We start from the raw sequence: 27,793 nt of genomic DNA on the forward strand, positions 1-27,793 counted from the left end.
GACCCTGACCGACCCTTCAACCTATTTAAAGAGACAGCCATCCAAATCCTTAAAGTGGACACAATGCCAGAGGAGCAGCATAATGTGCCCTCAGCTTCTACAGCACCTCCGCCCTGTGTAATCCAACAATCCATTGCTCAGTGCGCACAGATCCAACCTTCTGACTCCAACATTGAACTCCAAGGACAAATCGCTGAACTTTCAAGGAATCTAATTAAGCTTTGCAAAAAAGTGGAGGACCTTCAGCTGACACCACCGAGGTCTCCCTCATCCCGGCACTGGCAGCGACCTTCGCCACGTCAGTATTCACGCAGACCGTTATTCCGACCCGGTCGCAGGGTCACGGACCAGTTTGATTCATGCGGAAGGCCCATCTGTCGAAGTTGTCATTTACCAGGACACGTTGAACGAGAATGCCAGTCTTTAAACTAGGCCATCCTGGGGCAGAGGACCTACCCCCAGGAGACAACCACCACCATGGTCCACTATCACCTGAATGGGGCCGACGTTTCATTGGAGACCGTCCTATCCTTTCCATCAATATGAACAACATCCCACTGACTGCTCTCTTGGATACGGGATCACAGATGACTACCATGCCCCTTGCCCAGTTTGAAAAATATTGGTCTCAAGATCAGCTACAACCATGCAATCCTCATGAGCAGGTGACTCTAATTGCCAGCAATGGACAAGAACTTAAAGAGGTAGGATACTTCCTAGCCACCCTTAAGATTGGCAAAACCGAACTGAAGGATCAAGGGATTGTCATTGTGGACGTTGCCAAAGACAGAGACACTCCCTCCATCATCATTGGGACCAATGTCTTAGTTAATTGTTTTGATGAAGCCATTGCTGCCTTGTCTGACACTCTTCAAATAGCCGCTCCAAAAGAGAGACACATCTACCATAAGGCCATTAAGGTTTTGGTACAACAACAACAGGTACAACTTTCCCAAGGTGAGATTGGAAAAGCTAGGGTGACTGACGCTAGACCCATCATCTTACCACCTGGTCATGTGATGATGGTCTGGTGCCGGGCCAGGTTTGGTGTCAAAGGCAGGGATTACTCCGTGCTCATCGAGTCAATGCCTACGGATTGTACAGTTATTGCTGCCCGTAGTTTGGCTAAGGTGACCCATGGACGAGTCCCTATACAATTGTTGAATTTTGGGGATTCTGAAGTTACACTACCTCGGTATACAGTGGTTGCCAAATTATCCAGAGTTCAGGATGCTGATTGCCTCCAGAGAGTCCATTGTGAAGCTCAGACCACCAATTCACAACCCACATGTAACCCCACTGGGGAGCAAAAAGAATGGTGGCAAGAGATTCACCTTGGAACCCCTGAGACGCCTTCATCTCAGCTGGAAGGGGTATTGCGGGTAGTTCACGAATACGAACACATTTTCAGCAAGTCCCCTATGGACTTTGGGCATGTCACTGCAGTAGAACACACAATTCAAACTGGTGATCATCCTCCCATCAAGCAAAGACATAGGCCCATTCCCCCAGCACAATACCAACAAGTAAAAGGCTTACTCCAAAACATGAAGGATTCCGGTGTCATAAGGGACAGCCGAAGCCCTTGGGCTGCTCCCTTAGTACTCGTCAAAAAGAAGGACGGTACCATTCGCCTTTGCGTGGATTACCGCAAATTGAATGATATCACCCACAAGGATGCGTATCCACTGCCCCGGATAGAGGAGTCCCTTGCAGCTCTTCAGTCTGCAGCCTACTTCTCTGTCCTGGACCTTACCAGTGGATACTGGCAGGTCCCTATGTCCCCAGCTGATGCTGAAAAAACTGCCTTCACAACACCAATGGGTCTGTTTGAATTTGACCGGATGCCATTTGGGTTGTGCAATGCGCCTGCCACATTCCAACGGCTCATGGAGTTCTGTTTAGGTCATCTAAACTTTGAGTCTGTCCTGTTATATCTGGATGATATAATTGTTTACTCCAGAACATATGCAGAGCATTTGGATCACCTTGCGAGAGTGTTTGAGTCTTTGGATCGCTATGGTCTGAAACTCAAACCTTCCAAATGCCATCTCCTAAAATCTGAAATCCAATACCTGGGACACATTGTGAGCGCTGATGGGGTGTCGCCAGATCCTCAGTACACTGAACGGATACGCGACTGGCCAACTCCTGAAACGGTAAAAGACATCCGTAGATTCCTTGGGTTCGCCGGTTATTACCGCCGATTTGTAAAAAACTTTGCCCGGATTGCTGCACCCTTACAGGCTGTACTGATAGGTCAGTCTACCACCCGATCTGGTAAGAGTCCAACTATCCAATGGACCCCTGAAATGCAAAAAGCATTTGATGAGTTAAAAGCGGCCTTAGTCGGTCCGAATGTCCTTGCTTACCCTGATTACAGTAAACCGTTCATTCTGCAAACAGATGCAAGTAAAACTGGACTTGGTGCTGTCCTGTCCCAGAAACAAGAAGGTTTGATTAGACCCATTGCATTTGCCAGTCGATCGCTTCGGGCGACTGAACGTAATGACTCTAACTATAGCTCCTTTAAGTTGGAGTTTCTGGCCTTGGTTTGGGCGGTTACCGAAAAATTCCATCATTATCTCACCGCCACTCCTTTTGTTGCATACACAGATAATAATCCTCTGACCCATCTTAGCACTGCCAAATTGGGAGCAATTGAGCAGCGTTGGGCTTCACGTCTTGCCAATTATCAGTTTACCTTAAAATTCCGTGCAGGGAGGGAGAATGTTAATGCTGACATTTTATCTCGGTTACCCCAAGAGTCAATTAATGACCTAGATGACCCTGACATATGGGAAGAAATTGAACTCCCTGACTTCTATGACAAAGTCACTCAACGTGTTAATCAAAATGTCCGGACTAAATATTGTACCCTTCAGACCGTGCGAGTTGAGTCCCTCCATCATATGGATTGGGAACAAGTCCAAAAACAAGATCCAACATTGCAAAGATTAAAAGACCTTTTAAAAGATTCTAATTCAATAGGTCCAGATAACAATGCAAGCCCTGAACTTCAAAATCTTTGGCGAGAGCGCGGTCGTTTAACCTATCTGCAGGGAAAACTGGTCCGCCGTTATGTAAATCCTCGTACCCATGAGCGAGTGTTTCAGATTGTGATACCAAGACAAGACGCTCCTTTGATCTTGGATGCGTATCATAATCAGTCAGGACATTTCAATGCCCAAAAGACAGAACGAACCATTAAGGATCGTTTCTACTGGGTGGGAATGCGCCCTCAAATTGAACAGTGGTGCCGGGATTGTGCACAATGTGCTTTGCGGAGAGGATCTAACCAACGGGCCCCTCTACAGGGCATTGTCACAGTCAGACCACTAGAGTTGGTAGCGCTTGACCACGTCAAGTTGACACCAAGTCGGTCAGGTTACACTTATGCACTAACAATGATTGATCATTTTTCAAAATTCATGGTTGTAGTCCCAGTAAAAGATCTCACTGGTAAAACAGCAGCTCGGGAATTCCAAAGACATTTTGGGCGACCCTACGGTTATCCTGAAAAGATCCTTACTGATCAAGGTCCTGCATTTGAATCAGAGCTTTTTCAAGAGTTCTGCAATCTCTATGGGTGTCAAAAGATCCGCACTACAGCCTACCATCCCCAGGGTAATGGGCTTTGTGAAAAAGCCAATCAAATCATTATCAACATGCTGAGAACAGTTGCCCGTGAAAAACGATCTGAGTGGCCAGAGCTATTGCCAGAGATCACTGAGATCTATAATAACACCAGACAGGATTCCACAGGGTACACTCCTGCATACCTCCTTAGAGGACAGATAGGGCAGCTCCCCGCTGATCACCAAATGGGAGTGATTACAGAGGTTAGGTCCCCACCTTTACCAAATGACACTTGGGTAGCAGAAAGACTAAGGGTTAGTAGAGAACTTCAGGAACTTGTGTGTAAATCTCTGGACCAGGCTAGACACAAACAGGCTCTCCAGTATGACAAAGGAGCAAATGCTCAACCCTTGCAACCTGGAGATAAGGTCCTAAAAAGGCGACATGTTAGGCATCATAAGTTAGAGGATCGTTGGGAAGACAAAGCCTATGTTGTCCAAGAGGCACCACATGATAACTCTAAAGTGTGTAAAATTGTTCCAGAGGATGGAGAAGGTCCATCCCAGCTAGTGTCTCGAGATGATCTCAAAGTCTGTCCCTCCTCTTATACAAGTCCTAGAGTGACCCGTCGGTTACCAGCTACTCCACACGCTCTGTCACAACCAAGACGGACATTACCCTGTATACCCATTCCTGGCCAACATGGTACAGAATTAGGACTTGCTCTGGCTTCCCCTAACTTATACTTCTTTGTGAGACCTACGGTTACACCGTTGCAAAGAGAGACTCCTTCTGTGTCAAGGGAAACAAGTGACTCCATTTCCTTAGAGGACTTTGTATCAGAGACTCCGGATACTCAGGTACTCCCTGTTGACAGAGAGGAGGCCTCAGAGCCTGAAACAATTTCTCAAAGGAGATCCCAAAGGGTAAACAAGGGTAAACCCTCAGTTCGCTACAGCCCTTAAAGGAGCATGCCAAGCTCAGCCATAGTAGACTGTGCATTTCAGCTGATCATCTGCCTTGGAGACTGTTGTTAATCTTCACTTCAACAAATAAGCCATATACCTGGTGCCATAGTGGCGACACCATGCTTGGACTGCCCAAAGTTCTACCTCTATGTTTATTACGTTTATTCCATTTACTTTGGACTATGGGATATTTAAGCCATTGACTGTTTTCTGTGTTATTGGTAGCCCGAGGACGTGCTACATTCAAGAAGGGAGGGATGTAACCCCCTCACAGGAGTTACTAATGGTTATTTGGCCATAGAAGTGCCTTACATGGTATGATAGATTGTATGTGTTGCCATGTTCATTCTGTATTCATTTGTGTAATGTTGTTAAGCTATTGTTCTCTGGTTTCACTTGTCCTAGTGAGCTGTGGTCTCCATAGCAACACACACTATGGTGAGTGGATCTGTAGCTGGAACAGGAAATAGTCATAGCAGAGAGAGGAAGTAGTATTCTGTAAGAGCCAGGTGAAGGAAGGAGAAGGGTGGCAGTGGCCATCTTGTGTGTCAGACACTGTGTTGTGAGGATTGCCACAGCAGCAGCAGGACAGAGAAGCTGTGTGACAGCGCCCTGCATCACTATCAGTAAGAGGACAGGAATTACATCAGGCTGAGCAGAGCTATAACCCTGGCAGCCTGCACCTACCTCTACAAGGTAACTGAGCCCCTGCAGTAGACCAGAAGCTGGATCTGCAGCCATCTTAGACTCTCTGCTAATACATGGGAAGGTGTCAGCCAGCTACAAGCCACTGTGCCACAGCTCACTGCTACAGGACAAGTGACCAGCAGATGCCTGTTACAATAAAGCAGTGAGTACTTCAACTGATCCTGGCCTGGACATTGTCTTCCCTGTAGCTAAGCCCTGGGCAAATGCTCTTTGTTGGAGTAGAGCACTGGCACCCACATCACCATCTCAGCCCAGGGACCAGCGGGTGTCTCAATACTCCAACTGGCGTCACATCTAACTGACTCTGCCTATTTCCCTGTGCACCTCTCCTGGGAGTTCTGGTGCCTATAAGGTCACCGTGACAGTCCAGCCTCCTGCACAGTTCTCCCAGGGTGGTCGCACATGCTTCATGCCTATTGACTTACATGTTTTTGTGTGAAGGGGTTAAAGGGAAAGACTACGTTTACAGATCCCATGTGCTAGAATTGAAACCTGTGCCAGTCAATCATTGCTCCAGATTGAAGCCTACACAGTGTAATTCACATAAAATTGTCTGTAAGTTATTCAGTAACATTATGCTATACATAAGCTTTTTCAAGAGTGTGGGCACTATTTTTCATTGGGGCCCCTACTTTTAGAAGGTGACTAGAGATTCAGCTTTTAGAAGGTGACTTGTGCATCCCATTAAAATACTGAATGTATTATCAGACGAATGATCTTTTTCTACTAGTTTATTAGTATTAGCATACCACTATAGTACCCACAACTTATTCCAACTGCAATGCACAATCCAACACTGATATCCAAACTGAGATACATGCATCAGAGGATTAGATACACAGATCAGCACACCGTATCACACAGCAGAGGATTAGATACACGCATCTACACACAGTCCCACACACCAGAGGATTAAATACGTGATTCTGCACACAGTTGCACACACTGAAGGATTAGATATGTACGTCGGCACAGAGTTCCACATGTCGAAGGATTAGATACATGCGTCTGCACACAGTACCACATCCAGAGGATTGGATTACGCTCATCTGCACACAGTTCCACACACCAGAGGATTAGATATGCACGTCTGCACACAGTACCACATGCCATAGGGTTGGATTACGCGCATCTGCACACAGTTCTACACACCAGAGGATTAGATACACGCGTCTGCACACAGTTGTACAAGCCATAGGATTATATACACGTGTCTGCACTCCGTACCACATGCCATAGGATTAAATACGCGAGTCTACACACAGTTCCACACGCCTTAGGATTAGATACACGCCTCTTCACATAATACCACACAGGGGAGGATTAGATACATGCCTCTGCACACAGTACCACATGCCAGAGGATTGGATTACACGCATCTGCACACAGTTCCACACACCAGATACGTGTGTCTGCACAAAGTACCACACAGGGGAGGATTAGATACGCATATCTGCACACAGTTCAACACGCCAGAAGATTGGATATGCACATCTGCACAAAGTTACACACGGCAGAGGATTAGAAATGCAAGTCTGCACACAGTACCACATGTCGTAGTATTAGATACGCTCGTCTGCACACAGTACCACACACCAGAGGATTAGATACGCGCATCTGCACACAGTACCACACGCCGGAGAATTACATACACATCTCAGCACACAGTGCCACACACCAGAGGATTAGATACGCGCATCTGCACACAGTACCACACGCCGGAGGATTAGATATGTGCATTTGCACACCGTACCACACCAACAAAGATTAGATACTTGCATGTGCACACAGTACTACACGGGGAAGGATTAGTTATGCGCATCTGCACACAATACAACATGCCAGATGATTAGATACATGCGTCTTCACACAATACCACACACCGGAGGATTAGATACATGCCACTGCACACAATACCACACACAGGAGGATTAGATACATGCCACTGCACACAATATCACACACAGGAGGATTACATACGTGCCTCTGCACACAGTTCCACACACCAGAGGATTAGATACGTGCCTTTACACACAGTACTACATGGGAGAGAATTAGATACGCGCATCTGCCCACAGTTCCACACACCAGGGGATTAGATATGTGCGTTTACACACAGTACTACATGGGAGAGGATTAGATACGTGCCTCTGCACACAGTACCACAAGCCGTAAGATTAGATATGTGCCTCAGAACACAGTACCATACACTGGAGGATTAGATAGACGGCTCTGCACAGAGTACCACTCATTAAAGTTTTACTCCAGGTTTCCATAGCAACCCAGCCATTTTTCTTCACTACTGTATGTCAGCTTTAAAGAAGCATGGCATATTGGATGACACTGTTACACAAGTTCACATTCACACAGGTACTCCGGGTATCCATAACAACTGATCACAGGTTTTTCACTGATATCCAAAATGAGATACACATAATCACATGATGCTTATGGACATACACACAAACAACATTCAAAATATACCAGTGCAAAATTGGACAGTTCTTATTGAGCCACTACACAATCAAAAAATGTAATATACCCGTGCAAAGCCGGATTCTCCTGCTAGTAAAAATTTTTTTTAAAAAAAGTAGTGAAGGTTTGATAATCCCCACTAATGGCATGAGGCCCACTGGGGGATTTACCGGCATCCCGGTGGGCCAGTCTGAGCCTGAACATATGCAGTGGATATATCAATGTCGGTCTGGTAATTCAAAAATTCTTCTTATATTCCAAAATAGGATCCTAACTAGTGCAAGCTGGAGCATTCAAAGGAAAAGAAACAAGACTACAGGGTAGATTAATGAAAACTGTCTAAGGCTAGTGCCCCACATAGCGTAAACACTGCGATTCTGATACACAAAAAGACACAGCATTTTGCAGTACCTACAAAGTGGATGGGATTCTGGCTAATCCCATCCACGCATTGCAGAAAACAATGTGCAGCGACAATGCAGTATGTCAATTATACCTATATGGAAATGCTGGTGTTTTCCATATAGGTAAAATAGAAGCAGAAAATCTACAGAGGAAAACTCTGCGGACTTTCTGTGGAAAGTGCTGTGTTTTCTCCCTGTTTTTTCCCCACTGCGCTTTTTGGCTGTGGTTTGCTATGTTTGGACTTCATTGCCCATATTAACCAATCACGTAACAGCTTTCCTTTTTCAAGACGTGTATAATAAATAAATGCTCCTAATAATACAATTGTTTTATTGTAGGCAGTTTGTTAAACCTCGTGTTTGTACACATTTAGTTGAGGAACATTTTTGGGTGTGTTCATGCTGACAATGAACATCTGTTGTTTTGATCCGTCAGACATAAATAATTAAGGTTCCCTGGTTGACTGATACAAAAGAAAGCTATTCCACCTGTATCCGTCCTCACTGAAGTCAATGTTAAAAAAAAATAAAAAAAATAAATGTTTGCATTATTTTTTGTACCTAAAAATAAAATGAACACTGGATGGATGGAACCTTTCTTTTCTCTGTTCTAATCCTCTGATCAGAACAAGGGACAGAGATGTGTTAGTGTGAACATAGCCTTACGTAGGATACAGGTAATGCCTCATATGCAGTTTACATTTTTCACAATATGTTATAGAGTGACACTGAATATACATTACAGTTGCTAAGTAGCAAAAGCAGCGTATCATGGTCATATACAGGTCAGAATACAACAATGGCTCAGCGCTGGTGCAGTATCTGTTCTCTTCTTATTTAACAAACATAATAAAATGAGCACAGGTGCTACAAGCAGCATTTACTACCCTGATAACATCTGCTACTTTGTCATGTAACTGCTTCCCATTGTGTTTATACTTTATGGCCCTGCAGGTCTACCTGATAAGATATGCAAAATGCTGCTCATTGTGTTATATTTGCCTATGCACATGGTCCTATTTATTTATACACATATGTTCCTAAATCGATGTATTGTGAAATGTGTGTTCCATAATACCAAATCCTTACACCCTCCTTCTTTGAACCATACTGCTCCACAATGCCTTAAAGATGTTGACAGAAACCTTTTTTTTTCTCATTTACTGTTAGATTGATATATTGAGATTTTGTTTCATGTGAAGGGTAGGGTTGAGCAATCGGATCCTGATCGACGATCTAGCAAATTTCTCGATCGGGATCGGCTGGAAAATTATTGGAAATCGGATTTTGAAATCTCAAGATATGAGCCTAAAAGTGACTTTTCCCATAGAGAAACATTGACTAGGTTTGAGCAATCGGAATCGGAAAAGATCAGATCCCGATTGAGCAAATTTCACAATCGGGATCGGCTGGAAAATGATCGGAAATCAGATTTTAAAATCGATCCTGAAATCTCAAGATTGGCTCAACCATAGTGAAGGGTCATATTTGGAATAAAAATTCTCGCTGGATAGTTTTCACACTCTCCATTGATGCACTTTCAGTTCTGTAGAGGACACTTCTTGGCAGTCATCCCCTTATCATCACAGACAAGATGACAAAGGAAAATATCACTTTTACATTTTAGATGGTGGTAGAAAACACAACATCACACTGTAAACTTTTTCAGGTATGGGATGGTGTCAGTAAATGTGGTTGGAAGGTACAGGAGGGCACATTACTTGGAACCGAGCATAAACAGTTTATCTCCACTATAACAGTCTCAATATAAATAATCTAGTTCTAATTGTCACATGTCATGCGACCTTGGCCTGCAACTTACCCGTCATATCAGCAGTTGGTTTTGAATGGCCTTCGTGTTTCACTACTCCACAGCTGGTCTGCTCTGGGGTCATCTTGTTGTTTGCATTTTTGTCTTGGGGTTGCATGGAGGGAGACTTCCTCTCCTACCAGGTGTCATCTAGTTTGTCCACCTCACATGATTCATTCCTGACATGTGTAGTCATTTCTTTAGTTGCTCACCTGTGGGGATAGAGCCTCCTTCTCCTCTCACATGCCATCTTTGTTACAGAAAATAAAGTCAGACAAGAAAAAAAAAAACAAGTTTATGTGGAAAAGTTGATCTTTGAGATACAGGAAAGACCACTAAAGTGATAATTCATTTTTTTAGCAGTTTAAAAAAAAATTTAAATTTAGGCTAACAGCAGAAAATGTGATTGGTAAAAAAAAAAAAACAATACTGTCCTGCCACTTCAGTGCTGAGATTCTGGTCTTTCTGTATTTTATTGGGGTGATGACTTAGTTTTAGTGCTAGGAGGGGAGGATATGGAGTGACCGAGGGTCAGGAGTTAGTTCCGATTATGTGACCCAGGGTTGAAGCCAGTCCTGAACTGAACTCCTGGGTCCGACATGAAGAAATTGTCTCAATGAAGTCAGACAAGTTTAACCCCTTCAGTCACTGCAGGACATGTAAAGACTAGTTAGGACCACCAGAGCATTGGTTGAATTCACTTGGAAAGCCCACCAAATAAATAATAATATACATATTTATTAAACAAATGGTAAAATTGGTAACACTACATAAAAAGAGGAAGCTTTAGGAAATAACCACACATAAAAGACATTGTGGAGGACTGGCACATAAATATAAGGCATGCATGTGGGAAGGGAGGTCAGAATATACTTAGTTATAAACATACATGCATAAGCTGCCAGACAGGCATACAATAGAATGAAATGCTGGAGTGCAGACAGACCCCTCAAAAAACCCTACATGAAGTAAAGGCACAAACAACATGTCACAAAATAACAACCAAACATCATGTGCATGTCCCAATGCACGTTTCACCTTAACAGCTTCGTCAGGGAGAAATGGGGAACAGCCAATGGGCAAATTGAACCCTATTTGAAGTTCCGTCAGATGTTTTATAAACTATTTAGACAACCTCTCTCATTGGTATTTTATTGTATCACTTTTCCTATTGTAAGTCTATTTTTTACATTCCTGAGGTGTGAACATACAGTAATGGAGACAGATATTTGAGATTTGATCTTCCATTTTTTTTTATTTCAGGTCATGTATGGACAAGTATGTAACTGAAAGCCTTGGCACAGTGGTTGTTTTTTTCACGAACTTGGCATCAATGAATAGACTATATCTATGCTTAGCTTCCAGACCTTAAAATGAATATACACTGTCTACTAATAAGTATTTGGACACCTGTGGTAGAATAGAAAAACTACATTTATTCATTTACAATAGTAGGTAGAACCCAGCAGATGCTTCCTTACGGATGGTATTGATCGACGCAATACTAGTGTATGTGAGCCATCGGTTGGGTGTGGTTTCTTTGGCCAGCACCCATCGGTCTCTATCTCCCAGTTTCTGGGGTCTGCCAACTCAGGGCACGTTCCGAGAATCACCATTCACCTTACTCTCTGTAATCACATAGGCCACTGTCGGTTTTGGGTAATTCAGTTCGCTTGCTATGTCCATTAAGGATCGCCCATTTCTGTTGTACCCCACAATTACCCCTTTTCTTGAAATCAGACAACTCTGCACTTTGTGGCATCTTGCATGTGACTAATGCCAATGCTATTACCTATTTAACTGTGGAAGGCGTGACATACGTCACAACCGCAGATATCTTCATTTGCATGGGTGTCCAAATACTTATTGGTTGACAGTGTATATGTCGCAGGGAAATGATGAAACTAGGGATTTGATCAAATCCCGGAAGATGGTAAAATAGCAACTCTGTTGGGTCATTTCCCTAAAGAAAGTAAGTGATCAAATCCCTGAACTGTTTTAGTGAAATGATGAAATAATATTGTTTAGATATGAAAAGTATTTATTTAGTAAAGCAGCATTATTAAATGTAGTGTCATGGTCTGGGGTTGCTAGGTGGGGTGGCATAGACACACAAGTCCAGTTTCTTTAGTCCAAAACAAAGGTAGAGTTTATTTTCAATCAAAAAGGCAGTGCAGCAACAAAAGGAAACAATACAAAAATAAATACCTGCCCGGCTAGGCTCTAACTAAAGATAGAATAGGTTACCTCACCTAGAATAACAGAACTCCTAAAGCCAGTATCACACAGGACACCGCTCCAAAAATATGACCTCTCTGTTGGCTCTCCAGCCAGGCTCTGCCCCCAGAGTCTGCTGCTGGAGTTGACTTCTTAAGCCTCCTTGACGAGGAGACTCTCTGCAGCTGAGTCGATGCTGAAACATCCTCAAAGTGTGGACTGGGGGGGGGGGGTGGAATGACAGGTCTCACTAACAATCCTACCTGCCATTCCTAAAAATCTAGACCTACACTAAGCATTTACCAAGATGCTCGGCAGACAAAAGTTGTCTGTTGAGAACAAACGTTCCTTCTAGAGTTTTCTCATCTCACTCACCTGAGTAGTCTGGGTGAGATGTACACCCCCTCCATTACCTGACTAGCCATCGGCTTACAGTAGGTGATAGGCAATACAACAATAGTCATTGAAACACTCATTGTTTATTCGAAACTCATTAACAAAACAGGTACTTAAGCTGATATTTTTTTTTTTTTAGTAACTACTTGCATAACATCGTAATTTTTACCATAATAGTCCTGTGTATGTGTCCGTTGTAGTGTTAGTAGTGGCGCTAATTGTAAATTGTTCAATGACTGTGAAGCTTCTTCTATCCTTTCGTGAATCCACAAAGGTTTTATCATGCCGCTTGTTCAAAACACGTCCTGATAGTTTCATTAAACTGTTCTTCAGATACATATTTGGTCAGAGTTTGAGTTTTAATTTTTTTTCTATATCTGAACCTATTTTTCACGTGCATCACGTCAGAAGCGCGGTGCTCTGGGCGGCACGGACGTCGGAGGGGAGCAGTGAAGAAAAGGGGACGTGTTAACAAGCAAAACATAGAACTTGTGTTATTTCTGGTGAGGGTTTTTTGTTTTTTTTAAGATCTGAACCCATTTTTCGTGTGTGTCACGTCAGAAGCGCGGAGCGGTGAGTTAAGCTTGGTTTTTGGACAGGTTTTTTGGACAGGATTTTGATGTGGAATCCGGCTCAAAAAACCGCCTCCCATTGACTTCAATGGGATTCATTCACTTCCTTTTTCCGTTTTTTTTCCCACTCGCTGGAAAAAGAAGTGACCTGCAGTATCTTTCCACGGCACAACACTCCTTCCCAACTAGACCCATTCACCTGGGCCTAATCCAGAGCGGAATGCAGCAACTGTTGGAATGCCGCAACAGTCGTGGCTAGCCATGGGAGGCATTTTATGGTCTGGATTCTTTTTGCATCAAAATCCAGCCCAAAGAACCCCCCTTGTTAACCCAGCCTCAAAGTGGAGTGATAACCAGAGAAACATAGAGCTGTACATGTCCTCAAATATGTTATTTCGTCATTTTACTAAAACAGTTCAGGGATTTGATCAAATCACTGACTTTCTTTAGGGAAATGACCCCACAGCATTGTTATCTTCCGGGATTTGATCAAATCCCTAGTTTCATCATGATTACACTGCGACATATATACAGATATAGGTAACCCATACTTTTCCAGTTGGTTAAACTGCTGTGGTGTGATATCCTATCATAGCAAAAAAAAAAAAACAATAAGTCGTCGCAGAGGATTTAACAGTGACTTTTCATTGTTTTTATATTATCGTCTGTGATCAGGTGTCACACTGCAGAAGGTTAACCAATTGTAGAGGTTAATTCTGTTCTATCTGAGATTATCTTAACAAGAGCAAAGGCTCAGCCTGTATTCACATCTGTTCACAGTGTCTGCCTGAAAATCTGCAGTCCAGATTTAAAATTACGAACACCCAGCACATCCCCCATAGTCAATTGGGTCTGTTGGACTCTGTGTGTAACCGCTTTTTTTTTCTGTCTGCCTTTCTGTTGTTCGTATCCTGTGATGGACCAGCCCAATAGTTAGGTGACATAGTGTGAACATTAGCATTACTTACTCTTCCCAAGTCATTAGACTGTTGTCTGTGGAACACTGTAACCTATTGGGCAGTTAAAGCATAGCTAAAATTTTGGCCAATGTTTGATTTTCTGGCGGTATTTATGTCAATAATAAATTGTATAATATACTTTATTAACAAATGTTGGATCCTTTCTATGAAATCCTGCATCTTTCCACTCTTTCACTTGTTTCTGTATTTAGACCTCTCTCTGAATGTTACTATGTATGGGTGTACGAGCCATGTAGACAAAGTGAGGGTGTGGGGTCACTTCAAACAGTTATATCTTAGACATTATAAATCGTAGAAACTTTTTTTGGTGTCATATGAAAGTTGATATTCTCTTCTTGACAATAAAGTGAAAGTGATGTCTAAATATCAGAGATATCTCTGGTGATATCTAAAGCAAGTTTGTACGTATTATAATGTCCATGAAGTGACCCTGCATGCATGCAGCGCTTTTCTCTGCATTTTTTTTAAACCGGTTCGGGGGACGCAAATCCCGAACAGAGTTTCAGCGCTGGTGTGAACCCAGCCGTTAAGTCTTCCAGAGAGAGATGTTTTTTATCCATCTATTCAAGGTTTGAACGCAAGAATTTGTCAGTTGGAATGCAACTACTTGATCATTATCTCCCCCTATATCTACCATCAGAGAGTGCCGGGAGGCTCATAATATATTACCTTATCAGAGTCTGCTGAATCTGTTGAAATTGATCTGTTTACTGGATCAACATTTAATGTGTTTAGTGTGCTTAAATAATTTTCGGACACACACATACAGTGTCTTCTCATTCTGTGCTTCTAATTTTTTAAACCCCCGACTGTATCAAAAAGTTTGCGCAAAATTCATCTCATGGAATTTCTGATTTCACTGCTGTCAGGTATTTCATTTTTTTTATGTTGCTCATGCGCTGGAATACAGTTGTATGTATTTTATTTATTTTTTTAAAGGGGATGTCATAAGTGCATATTAAAATCTTACTCCAGGTAAGCCATGTCTGCTATTATTGACAAATAAAGCAAAATTATTATCTTTGCCTAATTGCATTCAAACTATGTGAAACGTGATAAATCTTGTGTACACAGCATAAAACAAAAAAAAACAAAAAAAAAACAAGGGGCAGAATTAGAAGAAAATCGGCACAAGAGGCTTGATAAGTGCCATAAATGTTTTGATATGTAACACAGAGGGTTAATATGTTTATATATGATACGCCCTACATAAATTTTATTCTAGTAATTGTTGGCGATCCATTTCAAGAACAACTTCTAAAGACTTTCTGATGTTTCAGTAACCATTACTTTTCTGCAGCGGGTTTATACTGTATATTATAGAGGTGCCCTATGTACAATGCTTTGTAAACTCTCAGCACATTTAGTTTCAAAGGTATTTATTTTGTTATGGAAACCATAAGAAACACGTTAAACAGCCTAGCAGACAAGGTGCAATAGGGAGAAAATATAAAATATCAAATACAGCATCACATATATCAAGATAATACATACAAAATATCAGGTGAGAAAAGGGATAAGGTAACAATAAATAATAAAACTTGGGACAGGAGAAATTGGGAAAGAGGACAAGAGGGAGAGAATAGCACAATGTTCAAGCATAGCAGAAAGTAAACGCTAAGGGCTTGCCTAAGAGGAGAAGTAAAGGGAGTGGAAGCTCAATTCAGTCACACGATTAAAGTTGGAGACCATACGGAATCCTCGGGATACCTGACCTGTGGACCCAAGTCATCTATACCTTATCAAGGTCCACCACACATGGAGTATAGTACCCAGGGCACTAAAGCCACTGAAGCAAAGGGGTGAGACACTAGGGAAGAAGCTATGGAGTCAATGGGGGACCAAATATGTCCTATGAAGGGCTTTCAAGGAGGACTCCATGGAGGTGACCTGCCAACTATCTTTGGTAATTGATGTACAATAGTCAACCCATCGGGTCAGGGTCAGTGTAGTACCCAAGTCTTGCTACCAGGCTATCTAGTCAAACTTATCAAGGCATGGGGTGTTAAGCAAACCATATCTAAATGAAATGAAGCCTCTATTGGCCGCCCTGAACAAGCATAGTCTTTCAAAGCTAGAGTGGGAAACCTTAGGATTCTCTCAGCACATTTAATGGGCCTAATGATACCTTCAGGATTACATTATATAAAGTACAAAAATATATAAAAGAAAAAAAACATTCGTGGAAAATGAAAGCAGTAGCCTCTATAACCATCGATGAAAGGTTCTAGCTGGGATTTTTCCAGCACATAAAGTGTACGAAGCATCTGGTTGTCATGAACATCTGTTCAACATTTTTTTTTCAGCAATTTCTTCTCTCGTGTCTGTTTTAGTAAATTCTTTCGTTCCCCCATAAAATAACAATTCTGAGGACATCTTTTGTGTGCTGTCATTTCTGTTCATTTTGTATACATTTCCAGGATGAATTAATAACTGAATGCTACCATATGAATATCAATATGAAGTTTTATAGCACTCCAATCACCTTGGAGAGTATGTAGCTTTGTTGTCCGTAATAACCTGAATCGATATTACTAGAGATGAGCGAACAGTGTTCTATCGAACACATGTTCGATCGGATATCAGGGTGTTCGCCATGTTCGAATCGAATCGAACACCGCGTGGTAAAGTGCGCCAAAATTCGATTCCCCTCCCACCTTCCCTGGCGCCTTTTTTGCACCAATAACAGCGCAGGGGAGGTGGGACAGGAACTACGACACCGGGGGCATTGAAAAAAATTGGAAAAAGTCATTGGCTGCCGAAATCAGGTGACCTCCATTTTAGACGAATAGTGGATTTCAAATCCGGGTCATATGAGAATGTGAACTTTGTGACTATGAGACAGGGATAGCTGTACAGGCAGGGATAGCTAGGGATAACCTTTATTTAGGGGGGAATGTTATTAAAAATAACTTTTTGGGGCTCTATCGGGTGTGTAATTGTGATTTTTGTGAGATAAACTTTTTCCCATAGGGATGCATTGGCCAGCGCTGATTGGCCAGAGTACGGAACTCGACCAATCAGCGCTGGCTCTGCTGGAGGAGGCGGAGTCTAAGATCGCTCCACACCAGTCTCCATTCAGGTCCGACCTTAGACTCCGCCTCCTCCAGCAGAGCCAGCGCTGATTGGCCGAATTCCGTACTCTGGCCAATCAGCACTGGCTAATGCATTCTATTAGCTTGATGAAGCAGAGTGTGCACAAGGGTTCAAGCGCACCCTCGGCTCTGATGTAGCAGAGCCGAGGCTGCACAAGGGTTCAAGCGCACCCTCGGCTCTGATGTAGCAGAGCCGAGGGTGCACTTGAACCCTTGTGCACCCTCGGCTCTGCTACATCAGAGCCGAGGGTGCGCTTGAACCCTTGTGCAGCCTCGGCTCTGCTACATCAGAGCCGAGGGTGCGCTTGAACCCTTGTGCACCCTCGGCTCTGCTACATCAGAGCCGAGGGTGCGCTTGAACCCTTGTGCACACTCTGCTTCATCAAGCTAATAGAATGCATTGGCCAGCGCTAATTGGCCAATGCATTCTATTAGCCCGATGAAGTAGAGCTGAATGTGTGTGCTTAGCACACACATTCAGCTCTACTTCATCGGGCTAATAGAATGCATTGGCCAATCAGCGCTGGCCAATGCATTCTATTAGCGTGAACTGAGTTTGCACAGGGGTTCTAGTGCACCCTCGGCTCTGCTACATCAGATTGCTACATCTGATGTAGCAGTGCCGAGTGTGCATCAGATGTGTAGTTGAGCAAAACTGACTCAGCACTGCTAAGTCTCTGCATTCGCATAGGAATGCATTGGCCAGCCTTCGGCCAATCAGCGCTGGCTCTGCCGGAGGAGGCGGAGTCTAAGGTCGGACCTGAATGGAGACTGGTGTGGAGCGATCTTAGACTCCGCTTCCTCCAGCAGAGCCAGCGCTGATTGGTCGAGTTCCGTACTCTGGCCAATCAGCACTGGCCAATGCATTTCTATGGGGAAAAGTTAGCTTGCGAAAATCGCAAACTGACAGGGATTTCCATGAAATAAAGTGACTTTTATGCCCCCAGACATGCTTCCCCTGCTGTCCCAGTGTCATTCCAGGGTGTTGGTATCATTTCCTGGGGTGTCATAGTGGACTTGGTGACCCTCCAGACACGGATTTGGGTTTCCCCCTTAACGAGTTTATGTTCCCCATAGACTATAATGGGGTTCGAAACCCATTCGAACACTCGAACAGTGAGCGGCTGTTCGAATCGAATTTCGAACCTCGAACATTTTAGTGTTCGCTCATCTCTAGATATTACGCCTTTTTTTTTTTTTTTTTTTTTTTTTACTGATGTAGTTCAAGAAACGAAGGCAGAAGTCAGGAATAACTATTTCCATAATTCCCCTTTCCAATAATATATAAGATAATCCTTTAATAGTCCCACATTAGGGAAATTTCAGAATGTTATAGCAGCATAGTAGTACAGATACAGGATAATACACAGTAATATATTACAGACGTAGACACACGTATGCTGAGAAGAGAAGATATACTAGGAGTCCATAGCAGCTAAGGAAAGGAAGAGAAAGAAGGAGGACTTCATAGTCCTAATCATTAGTTCTCTGTGCGGAGTGATCTTCACTTGGTCTGATGTAGATTATACAGCCTGGTCGCGGTTGGAAGGAAGGACCTACGATAGCGCTCCTTCTCACACTTTGGGTGAAGCAGATGGTCACTTAGTGCTGGCAAGTCCCATCAAGGTCTCATACATGGGGTGGGATTTGTTCTCCCACATGGAGGTCACCACAGACAGTATCCTTCTGTCACCCACCACCTGTACTGGGTCCAAGGGGCTCCCCAGGACAGAGCTGGCCCTTCTGATCAGCCTGTCAAGTCTATTTCTGTCCCTGGTTGATCTACTGCTCCCCCAGCAGGCCACACCAACAAAGATGGCTGAAGCAACCACAGAGTTGAAAAAGGCCCTATGAAGTGGCCACTGGACTCCGAAGGCCCTCAGCCTCCTGAGAAGGGAGAGCCTGCTGTGGCCCTTTCTGTGCAGAGCCTCCAGGTGATCAGCCCAGTCTAGTTTATTATTGAGGAGCACACCCAGATACTTATAGGTCCTGACTATCTCAATACATGTTCCTTGGATCTCCACCGGGGTCGGAGCACATATGACACTTTCTTTCGAGTATGTGACTGTATTGTATGGATTACCTATGCTAAGACTTATCTTTTGTTTTTGTCTCCCAGAATCTATCACCATCTCATTACAGCCTACGGACAACATAACTATCTCTATAAAACGTGGAATAACTACCCCATCACCACCTTGTTATATCTGTACACCAAACTGCAAGGAATCAAGTCTTGAGATAGCCAGAGGGAAAAAAGTGGATTTCACCTTCAACTGCAAGACACCAGAAATGTACTTCATCATGGAGATCAATCGGACTATAGGTGGGTACAACACTCCTTATATTTGCATCTGAGCTCAGGCTAGGTTCACATCTGTGCTCGGTCTTCGTCTGGGGATTACGTTCCCCATTCTGATTAAAAAATTCAGAGCGAAAAGTGCTGCACGGTATCTGAAGGTAACTGCCTTTTTTTAAGTGGATTAGGTTTCCGTTCGGGGGTCCCCAAGCGGACTCCTGCCAAACGGAAATCCGAACTCAGGTGTGAATCTAGTGTAAGAAATTTATAATATTGGAATTAGAGCCAACATAAACATCTGTTTTTTTCAAGACATTGCACAGAATGTTGTAACCTACGGTATATTCTATCTGTAGAGAGGGATTGCTTTGATTTGCTATAAAAACATTGCTTCTTTTAATTTATATGAGGTATATGGGATATGTTGTCCTTTTTGAAAATCGAAAACCTTCCAAAAGTCAACCCTTTTGGATTTTTCTTTCCTACTATGGTTTTACTGTACTATTTACCGAATGGGAAAAATATTTTTATAAGTTTGTATTCCGTGCATTTTCATACCCAGGGGTACCTAACGTACATGCTAATTTATTTCTGCGCTAACTGCAGGTCTTACAGAATGTTTGTATTTTTGTTTCCCTCTATATCTAGATTGCAGCTCTGGTGTGTGTCCTCTAAATGTTAGTCTACAACCTTCGAACTTAAATTTCTTAAATCGGACCTTCATCTGGAACATCTCGACCTCAAAGAACAATGGTCTTGTACTAGGCTTCTCCACTCCATGGCTTAGACAGATACATCCTTCGAGTCTTTGTTCAGAACTTGTTAGCTTCAAGGTCAGCACTTACGTTCGTGACTCGTCCTATAACATTGGAACTTTCTGCAGGAATGGTACCATTACACGTATTAAAGTGCAAGAAAAAGGAGTTATTGCTTTAAGTCTTCCATGGAATGTTAATATCAAAGATCCAGGATTTAGCATCACAAACAGATCTTCCATTAAAAGTAAGTGTTAAAGGAAACTTTATTACATTTTATAATTTTTCTATGACTTTTGTAACATTGTGTTTGTACATTTTCCAATCCTTTTGAATGCCACAAAAACTTTTGTTTTCTGAAAAATTTTACTCTCTCCCTACAGCAAAATTTAGATGGTGACAGTTATAATATGCTCAACAGTGGCCCCATGCAGTATAACCTGGTCCACAGTGGTTCCAAACAGTATTATAGATGCTCTACAGTGGCCCCTGCCCAGTATTATATGCTCCCAACAGCCCACCTCCGCTTAGCTGCTATTATTATACTCTGCGGTGGTCTCAGACCTTAGAGTATAATAATCAGAGGGCCAGTGAAGGTGATTAAAAATAACAAACACTTATACTCACCTTTCCTTTCCTGGGCATTTTCGCTCTGTCCTGCTGTCTTCTGCATCTTCGGCCCCCTTCAGACGTCACTGATGGAGCCTGTGATTGGGCCAGCGGTGGCGTAATGAGTCAGTATAGCCCATATGACCGATGGGGCCTAATCACAGGCCTCAGTCAAATGACGGAAGAGCACCGGAAAGGATGTTGAGCCCAGGAGAGGTTAGAGAAGTATTCATTATTTTTAGTCACCTCCCCATGGCTGGCATCAATTGGAAAGGGGCCCAGCGATATGTCAGGGCCCCTTTCCATTAACGATATGTAGAGCGGTCGAGGGAACCTGATTCTCCTGTCATAGTGGTCTGGGGCCCCAGCCATCTCCAGCTGGCGACCGGCTCTATACCCTGCAGGGCCTGGTCTCTGTCACGCCCCCCTGCGACTGTGATTGTTACGCCACTGAAGAAGGGGTAGGGGGTGTAGTCATCATCTCTGCAAGATAAGTAAAAGCTACTCTACTCTACTCAAAAGAGGGGGCAGCAGTTAGATGGAAAACGAAAGCTGATTTGAGAAAGTTGGAGTAGTATATTCCACCCATGGGGACCAAACTTGCAGGAATTTTTTGTGCCTGTCTAAAAAGGGTGTATGAAAGTTTCTCGTTAATCTATACACTGGTTCAGCCTTCTCTTCACTACAGTGAGGTGGTAAACTCTTATCTATCTCTTACTTTGGGGCAGGATCACGATGTATGAAACTTATCCCTTGGGGAAAAGCATCCTATAGCAATTATTTGGGAAGGTTGGAAGTGCATGGGATACCAACAGAATAAAACTTTTAAAGGGGGTTTCCAACATGAGAATGTTTTACGCACTCTTACATGTAGCATCATAAATTTGGGGCCATTATTTGTCAGATAGGGTGGAGCTCAAGTCCGTTTTTCATTTAGTAACATAAGAGAATTAGGTACAGTTGGATGAATGAACAATGTTGCAATATATTTTTGACTACTTAGTACTTTAGCTTGAGGGTATCTGAAACAGTCTCAAAACAAGTAAGGGGGCGTTCACACTTGCGCCCCTGTCCCCCCTTTGGGTTCCGCCCTAATCCCCGGAAAAACTGCTTAGGTACTGTTTGCTGGCAGTTAGTTTTAAAACCCATTCATTTGCATGGCTTTTTAAAGCACGCTGCCAGTGTCGGTATGCAGACTCTCCGCATTGAAACTGTGTCTGTGAAAAAACATGTGAAGTCCTGCATGGAACCAGATGCAAGGAATAATAAAGGGCTCACTGATCTTACAGTAAGGAATCCCTGTCTATGATACTGGTGTAACCTTAGGCCTCCATTCATCTCACAGAGACCAATGATATTGGTCTTCATTGGGACAGTATACATTGGTGATTGGTAACAAATACAATACCATGTGGTATAGTGTGACATATGCTGGACCCTTCCATCACAGGTATACTTTGGGTAATTCTCCTAATGTGTTCCTCCAACAGTAAGCTTGCCCACCGTCAGAGTCTTAGACAGCAGTATTGCGACTAAGCATCTGAAATTCTGTACTGATGGATTTTTTTTTCTATTTACAGGACTGAGTATCATTGAATCTACTTTCCGTCAAGAGACACTTGTAACTCTGCTCTCCGCAAACTACCCTAGTCCATTTCCATATAATGAACAAATGACCTGGAAATTCATCCTGCCTGAAAACCATGCGGCCACTGTCCAGTTTCTCAATTATACTCTTCCCATGTGTGTAAAAAAGGAGGAAAATGTACTTTACTACCTGCCCAAATCCACACTGTTAAAACTGACCGATAAGCAGCCAGCAAATATACTTGGTAACTTCAATCTATCGCTGCAGAACTGTGAGGTCGATAAACAGATAATTGGTCACCCTGGCCTAACCCTGAACTTCAGCATCACCGTTCAGAAAAATCCAGGCTGTAAGTAGTTGTAATATCCGTATTCTGGTAATACTCACTATATGGCAATTTCAGTGTTTTTTCAGTATAATTATTACATTGTATTAATAACCTGGAGATGAAATCCTTCCCATTACAAGTTTTATGTTTAACACAAATAACTTCTTTTTCTGAGCCTAAGATAGGCTATTTATGTCTTATTATGGGAAGAATATGCAAATCTGCCTTCCATGATGTAATTAGGAAGACAGTTGCTGCCTCAGTATTGCAAACCAATAGAGGGCGCTCACTGGAATGTGCAAGCCTGTCTTAAGACAGGATTCCAGTGAAATAACCCAATAATGGCTGCTCCCTTTAGCATCATGCCCGACCTTCCAAGAAGCCTTTGTTTTGCAATGACGCTGGGATTATTACCAGGTATAGTCTCTCAATCGAGGACAGCTGTTTCGATCTACTTGGATCTCTTCAGCTCGATGTAGAGAGGACTATAACCTGGTAGAGGTGAGAGGCTTAGACAGGGTTAAGGGGATTCCAGTGAGCGCCCTCTATTGGTTTACAATACTGAGGCAGCAACTGTCTTCCTAATTACATCATGGAAGGCAGATTTGCATGTTCTTCCCATAGTTCCTTGCAAAGTGGAGTGCTAAAGGCTTAACAAGTCTCCACACACCCATATGGTGGTCTCTCCCTAAGGAGTGACAATATCCCCTTAACTATGTCTTATTAGTGAGGGTCCAACACCAGCTTTCCCCATGATCAGGTGACCACATCTGCCACCAGCAGCTGAATTATAGATGTAGCCATCTTCAACTTGAATCTGATAACCTGCTGTACTGTTATAAGTTAAAAGTAATTGAATAAAATGGAAAAAAGTCAAGTTAAAGTGTATATAGTATACATGGTATATAGTGGATGGAGCTGGAAAGAGGCTGCTCAATTCACTCTATAGTGGCCTTTCCTGACTTGCAGCTCAGGCCCAATTAAGTAAATAAGAATGGGTACCGTCACTACACTAATGCCATAGCCTGCTTCTGGCTCCCTCCACTGTATAGTTCTGGTGCCTGGAGGAAGTGGAGAACAGCTGGTTCATTGAATTGCTGTAGGTAGAACCCCCGCTGATCAGATATTGATAAACTATTTTGAGTCTAAGCCATCGGAAAACAATAGCCGTTACATATGCACATATGCATTTGGAAGATCAAGTAGAGATTGCAGCGTCAGCCGGTATATGACACAAGGTTGACTGGGTATCCACAGGTAAGTATTGGAAATGATCCAACAAAAGGTCCGGTTCCACACTCACTCGGAAGTAAATGATGATCAATGGTTCGAAGTAAATTCAACAAACAATTTATTGTAACAAGAAAACGTGTTTCGGGGTAATGGAGTTAGACAAAAAACTCCACCCCTTCATCAGATTTGTCCATAGATCTGGCTAGTGGCCTCTTGGACTTCTTTGTAGCATAGATTCAGCCGTCCAGTCTCTTCACACACTTGTAAACTGCTCCAAACTCTCCTTTCCTGATTCTCGAGTATAAGCCGACCAGAATATAAGCCAAGGCCCCAGTTTTCTGTGCTCCGTGGACTCTGACTCGTGTATAAGCCGAGGGGAGCTTTTTCAGCATGAAAAGTGTGCTGAAAAAGTTGGCTTATACTCGAGTATATACGGTATATTGGGACTCCATGCTTGTCTCACGTAGCACAAACCTCTCATTATACCGAGTGCAGATGTCCCAGCAGCCCCTGGAGCAGAAAGGGACACAGAATGTTATCACTACATTTGTTATATAGAGCAGTATTAAGCATAGTTTCTTTTGGCGGTTGTTATTTGCACTTAATATTGTATAATTTACTGTAAGCCCTAGTGGGCAGGGTCATGGTCTTCTAGTCAATCGCGCAGGTAGTTGAAGTTTGTTGTACTTGTTTTTTGCATTCTGTACGTAAACCTTTTCTTTGATACAACACCATGGAATTAATGGGGTTCTAAAATAAGAATAATTTATGCGCCTGCATCTGTCTTCAGATACTCTTTACCCTCTGGATCTGACAAAAGAAAAAGGTTTGGTTGTCCGTATACGCAAGAGATCATTTGGACGCACATTTTCTCCTGTCTGTCTCATCTGCAAGGAAAAAAATGTGTGTGAAGCTGACCTTGTGATTGAAGGAGGAAAATACTACAAAATCTCCTTTCTTTGTGACAATCTGAAAAACCTAGTGGCAACAGCAGAAAAACAAATAGGTAGGAATATGAATATGTACAATATTGTTTAGTGCTCCTTATTTTTTTAATACTAGCTCCTTTTACAATATTTCTGGGTCTATGTGGTCTAAAAGATACTTGTTTTTATTCTCTATTTAAGGTTTTTTTTTAAATTTCCTTTCCTAATGTGTTAGGCTAGGGCTGCAGCAAAAAATCGCTGCGGGAAAAACCAGAGCGGTATCTCGTTTTTTCCTGCAGCACTTTCTGCTTCCACCATACTTCTAGGGAAATTTTTTTAATCCACTCATGAGTGTAGGTGCAATCATTTATACAATTGGAAAGATGAGAGATGTTCATGACTGTCAACATTAGACCCCAAATGGCACCAACAATTTCAACCACATCAATAGGGCCATATCAAGATGATGTTTAGGCAATAATTTTGTGCGGAACCCCACCCTCCAGTAACCGTCATACAATATATGGCTGACTAAAGATAGATGTAAACATTAGATAACAGCAAATCTCCCAACATCTTGCCTGGTAGTAGCATATTTTTTGGGCACATTTTGGAATGTCGATTCTCTAAACCACATTTGCTGCTTATTAGACTGAGATATGGAGTTTAAGGAATCATTTGGCCTACACATTAAAGAGGACCTGTGATGTCCTCAGGCACATGCAGTTTTATATACTGCTAGAAAGCCAACAGTGTGCTGAATTCAGTGCATTGTTGGCTTTCCCATTATGTGCGCCGGTGGAAGAGTAATCGATGCATTTATCAATAGCTCTTCACTGTCAGAAGTCCGTTCCTGACAGTCTAACAGGGAGCGCCCTTCCTGACGCTATACTGTGAGGGGGTGTTCCCTGAGGAACGCCACCCTCCTTCTGACACTACTCATCCATAGACTAGAACTGGGGGATGTTCCTCACCACTCAGCGTCATCGCTGGGCAGTAGGGAACACCCCTTCACAGTATAGTGTCAGGAGTGGCGTTCCCAGTTAGACTGTCAGGAACACCCTTCTGACAGTGAAGAGCTATCGGTAATGGCACTGATAGCTCTTCCACCAGGACCCATAACGGGAAAGCTGACTGCGTTAAATTCAGCACACTGTCAGGTTTCTAGCAGTATATAAAACCGCATGTGACCGAAGACATGAAAGGTCCTTTTTAATGCCTGCAAGGAGACAATATCCAGGAACAAGATTAAAGTCAGGATCTGAGTAATTTAGGAGTCAAACAGGCAATAAACATCAGTGTATAGACCAACAGCCCTGATAAAATCTTCAGAGGGCTATTTACCTTAGAAAAGTGCACAGTCGTGCAGTAAGAGAAATGGCTCAAACTAGCAGGACAATGGTGGAATAGAGGAGCTGAATCCGCAAGGAAATATTCATCCAGCTGCTTGCGAACCAGACATGGCCATCACCAATAGCCTCTGCTGTTCACTGAGATGCAGTCCTGGGGCCAGGAAAGGTGAGTAACATATAACAGGTTGTAAAAGGCTTTTAGTAAAAAGTGAAATTCGTTTTTCTTTTATTGCTGTTTTAAATATCATTTTAGTTAGAGCTCCAGTACAGAGTATATAATGTGTTTTCTTTGTCTTTTATTGTTTTTCAGAATGCTGGAATCTTGCCACTTGTAACATAAGCAATATGCCCCTTACCATCCCTGAGTCCTTTATTGACTTTCCTGTACAGTTAGAGAGTTTCACCTGGAAGCTGATCGCTCCGGAACACATCAGTACTGAAATAGTATCCAAGTCCATGTTCCTGCAACAGAATGTTTCAGATAAACCATGCAACACCACAGCGGTGGGGTTTACATATGACATCTTCAGTTGCACTAACAAAGCCGAATTTAAACTTGGGACTTTTTGCCCTAATGGATCAATAGAAAAGATTCAGATGAGGGACAATGTTACAATCATCTTAAATACTCCAAGGATTGGAAATCCACAAAAACTTCTGACCCATGACCTCAATGTGTCTTTTGTATCATTTATTAAAGGTATAGTGCAAGTACTAAGTATTGTAAAGAGTTAAATGTTAATTTGATTATCACTAGGTGCATGTACAGTATGTCAGCTGGGGAAGAGAGAATATCATAGTGCACTAGGAAAAGAAGGTAACGGGCAGAGGCAGTGTGATGCTCTGTGCAATGTCCGGCTGGGTAACCTTTGGCCCTGGCAAATATATGAATGTTACTCTGATACTTCTCACCCACCTAAACATTGTTTCAGATTACCATAAGTACGCACCTTCAAGTCAAGGAAAAAAGCTTTGGACTACTCTTAGGGGGCATTCACAAGGAGGAAGTTGGCGCTGATTCCGGGACGATAACTTGCATCAGAAGCCACATGGAAATAAAGCCTCCCATTGACTTCAATGGGTTCCATGCGGAAAACGGAACCCATTGAAATCAATGGGAGGCTTTATTTCAGCGTGAATTCTGATGCGAGTTATCACATCACAATCAGCGCCAAATTCCTCCGTGTGAATGCCCCCTTAGGGTCGATTCACACAGCGGAAAATGGTTTGGAATTTGGTGTGGAATTTCAGCGCTAAAAAAAAAGCCTCCCATTGACTTCAATGGGTTCTGCTAGCAAGCAAAACCCTTTGAAGTCAATGTGAGGTTTTGTTTTTTTCAGCGCTGAAATTCCACACCAAGTTCCTCACCATTTTTCTCCGTGTGAATGGACCCTGAGTTTTTTGGCGAGGATTTTTTTGGAGGCTAATTTTGAGGCGGATTCTGCGTCAAAATCCTTGACAAAAAACTCTGCATGAACTGACCCTTAGCAGGATAATGC

At 42.8% G+C, this 27,793-nt stretch overlaps 1 protein-coding gene across 1 annotated transcript in view; it reads left to right on the top strand.

Annotated features, from left to right (window-relative positions):
• CDCP1 (CUB domain containing protein 1) overlaps positions 1 to 27,793 on the top strand; it is a 46,451-nt gene that overhangs the window by 12,130 nt on the left and 6,528 nt on the right. The window contains exons 2-6 of the mRNA XM_075272229.1: positions 19,324 to 19,530; positions 20,152 to 20,505; positions 22,448 to 22,804; positions 24,807 to 25,022; positions 26,605 to 26,994. Of these exons, the coding sequence (XP_075128330.1) occupies positions 19,324 to 19,530; positions 20,152 to 20,505; positions 22,448 to 22,804; positions 24,807 to 25,022; positions 26,605 to 26,994 (1,524 nt within the window). The remainder of the gene's footprint in view (positions 1 to 19,323; positions 19,531 to 20,151; positions 20,506 to 22,447; positions 22,805 to 24,806; positions 25,023 to 26,604; positions 26,995 to 27,793) is intronic.

Source organism: Leptodactylus fuscus, chromosome 4 (assembly GCF_031893055.1).
Source record: "Leptodactylus fuscus isolate aLepFus1 chromosome 4, aLepFus1.hap2, whole genome shotgun sequence".
Classification (NCBI taxonomy): domain Eukaryota; kingdom Metazoa; phylum Chordata; class Amphibia; order Anura; family Leptodactylidae; genus Leptodactylus; species Leptodactylus fuscus.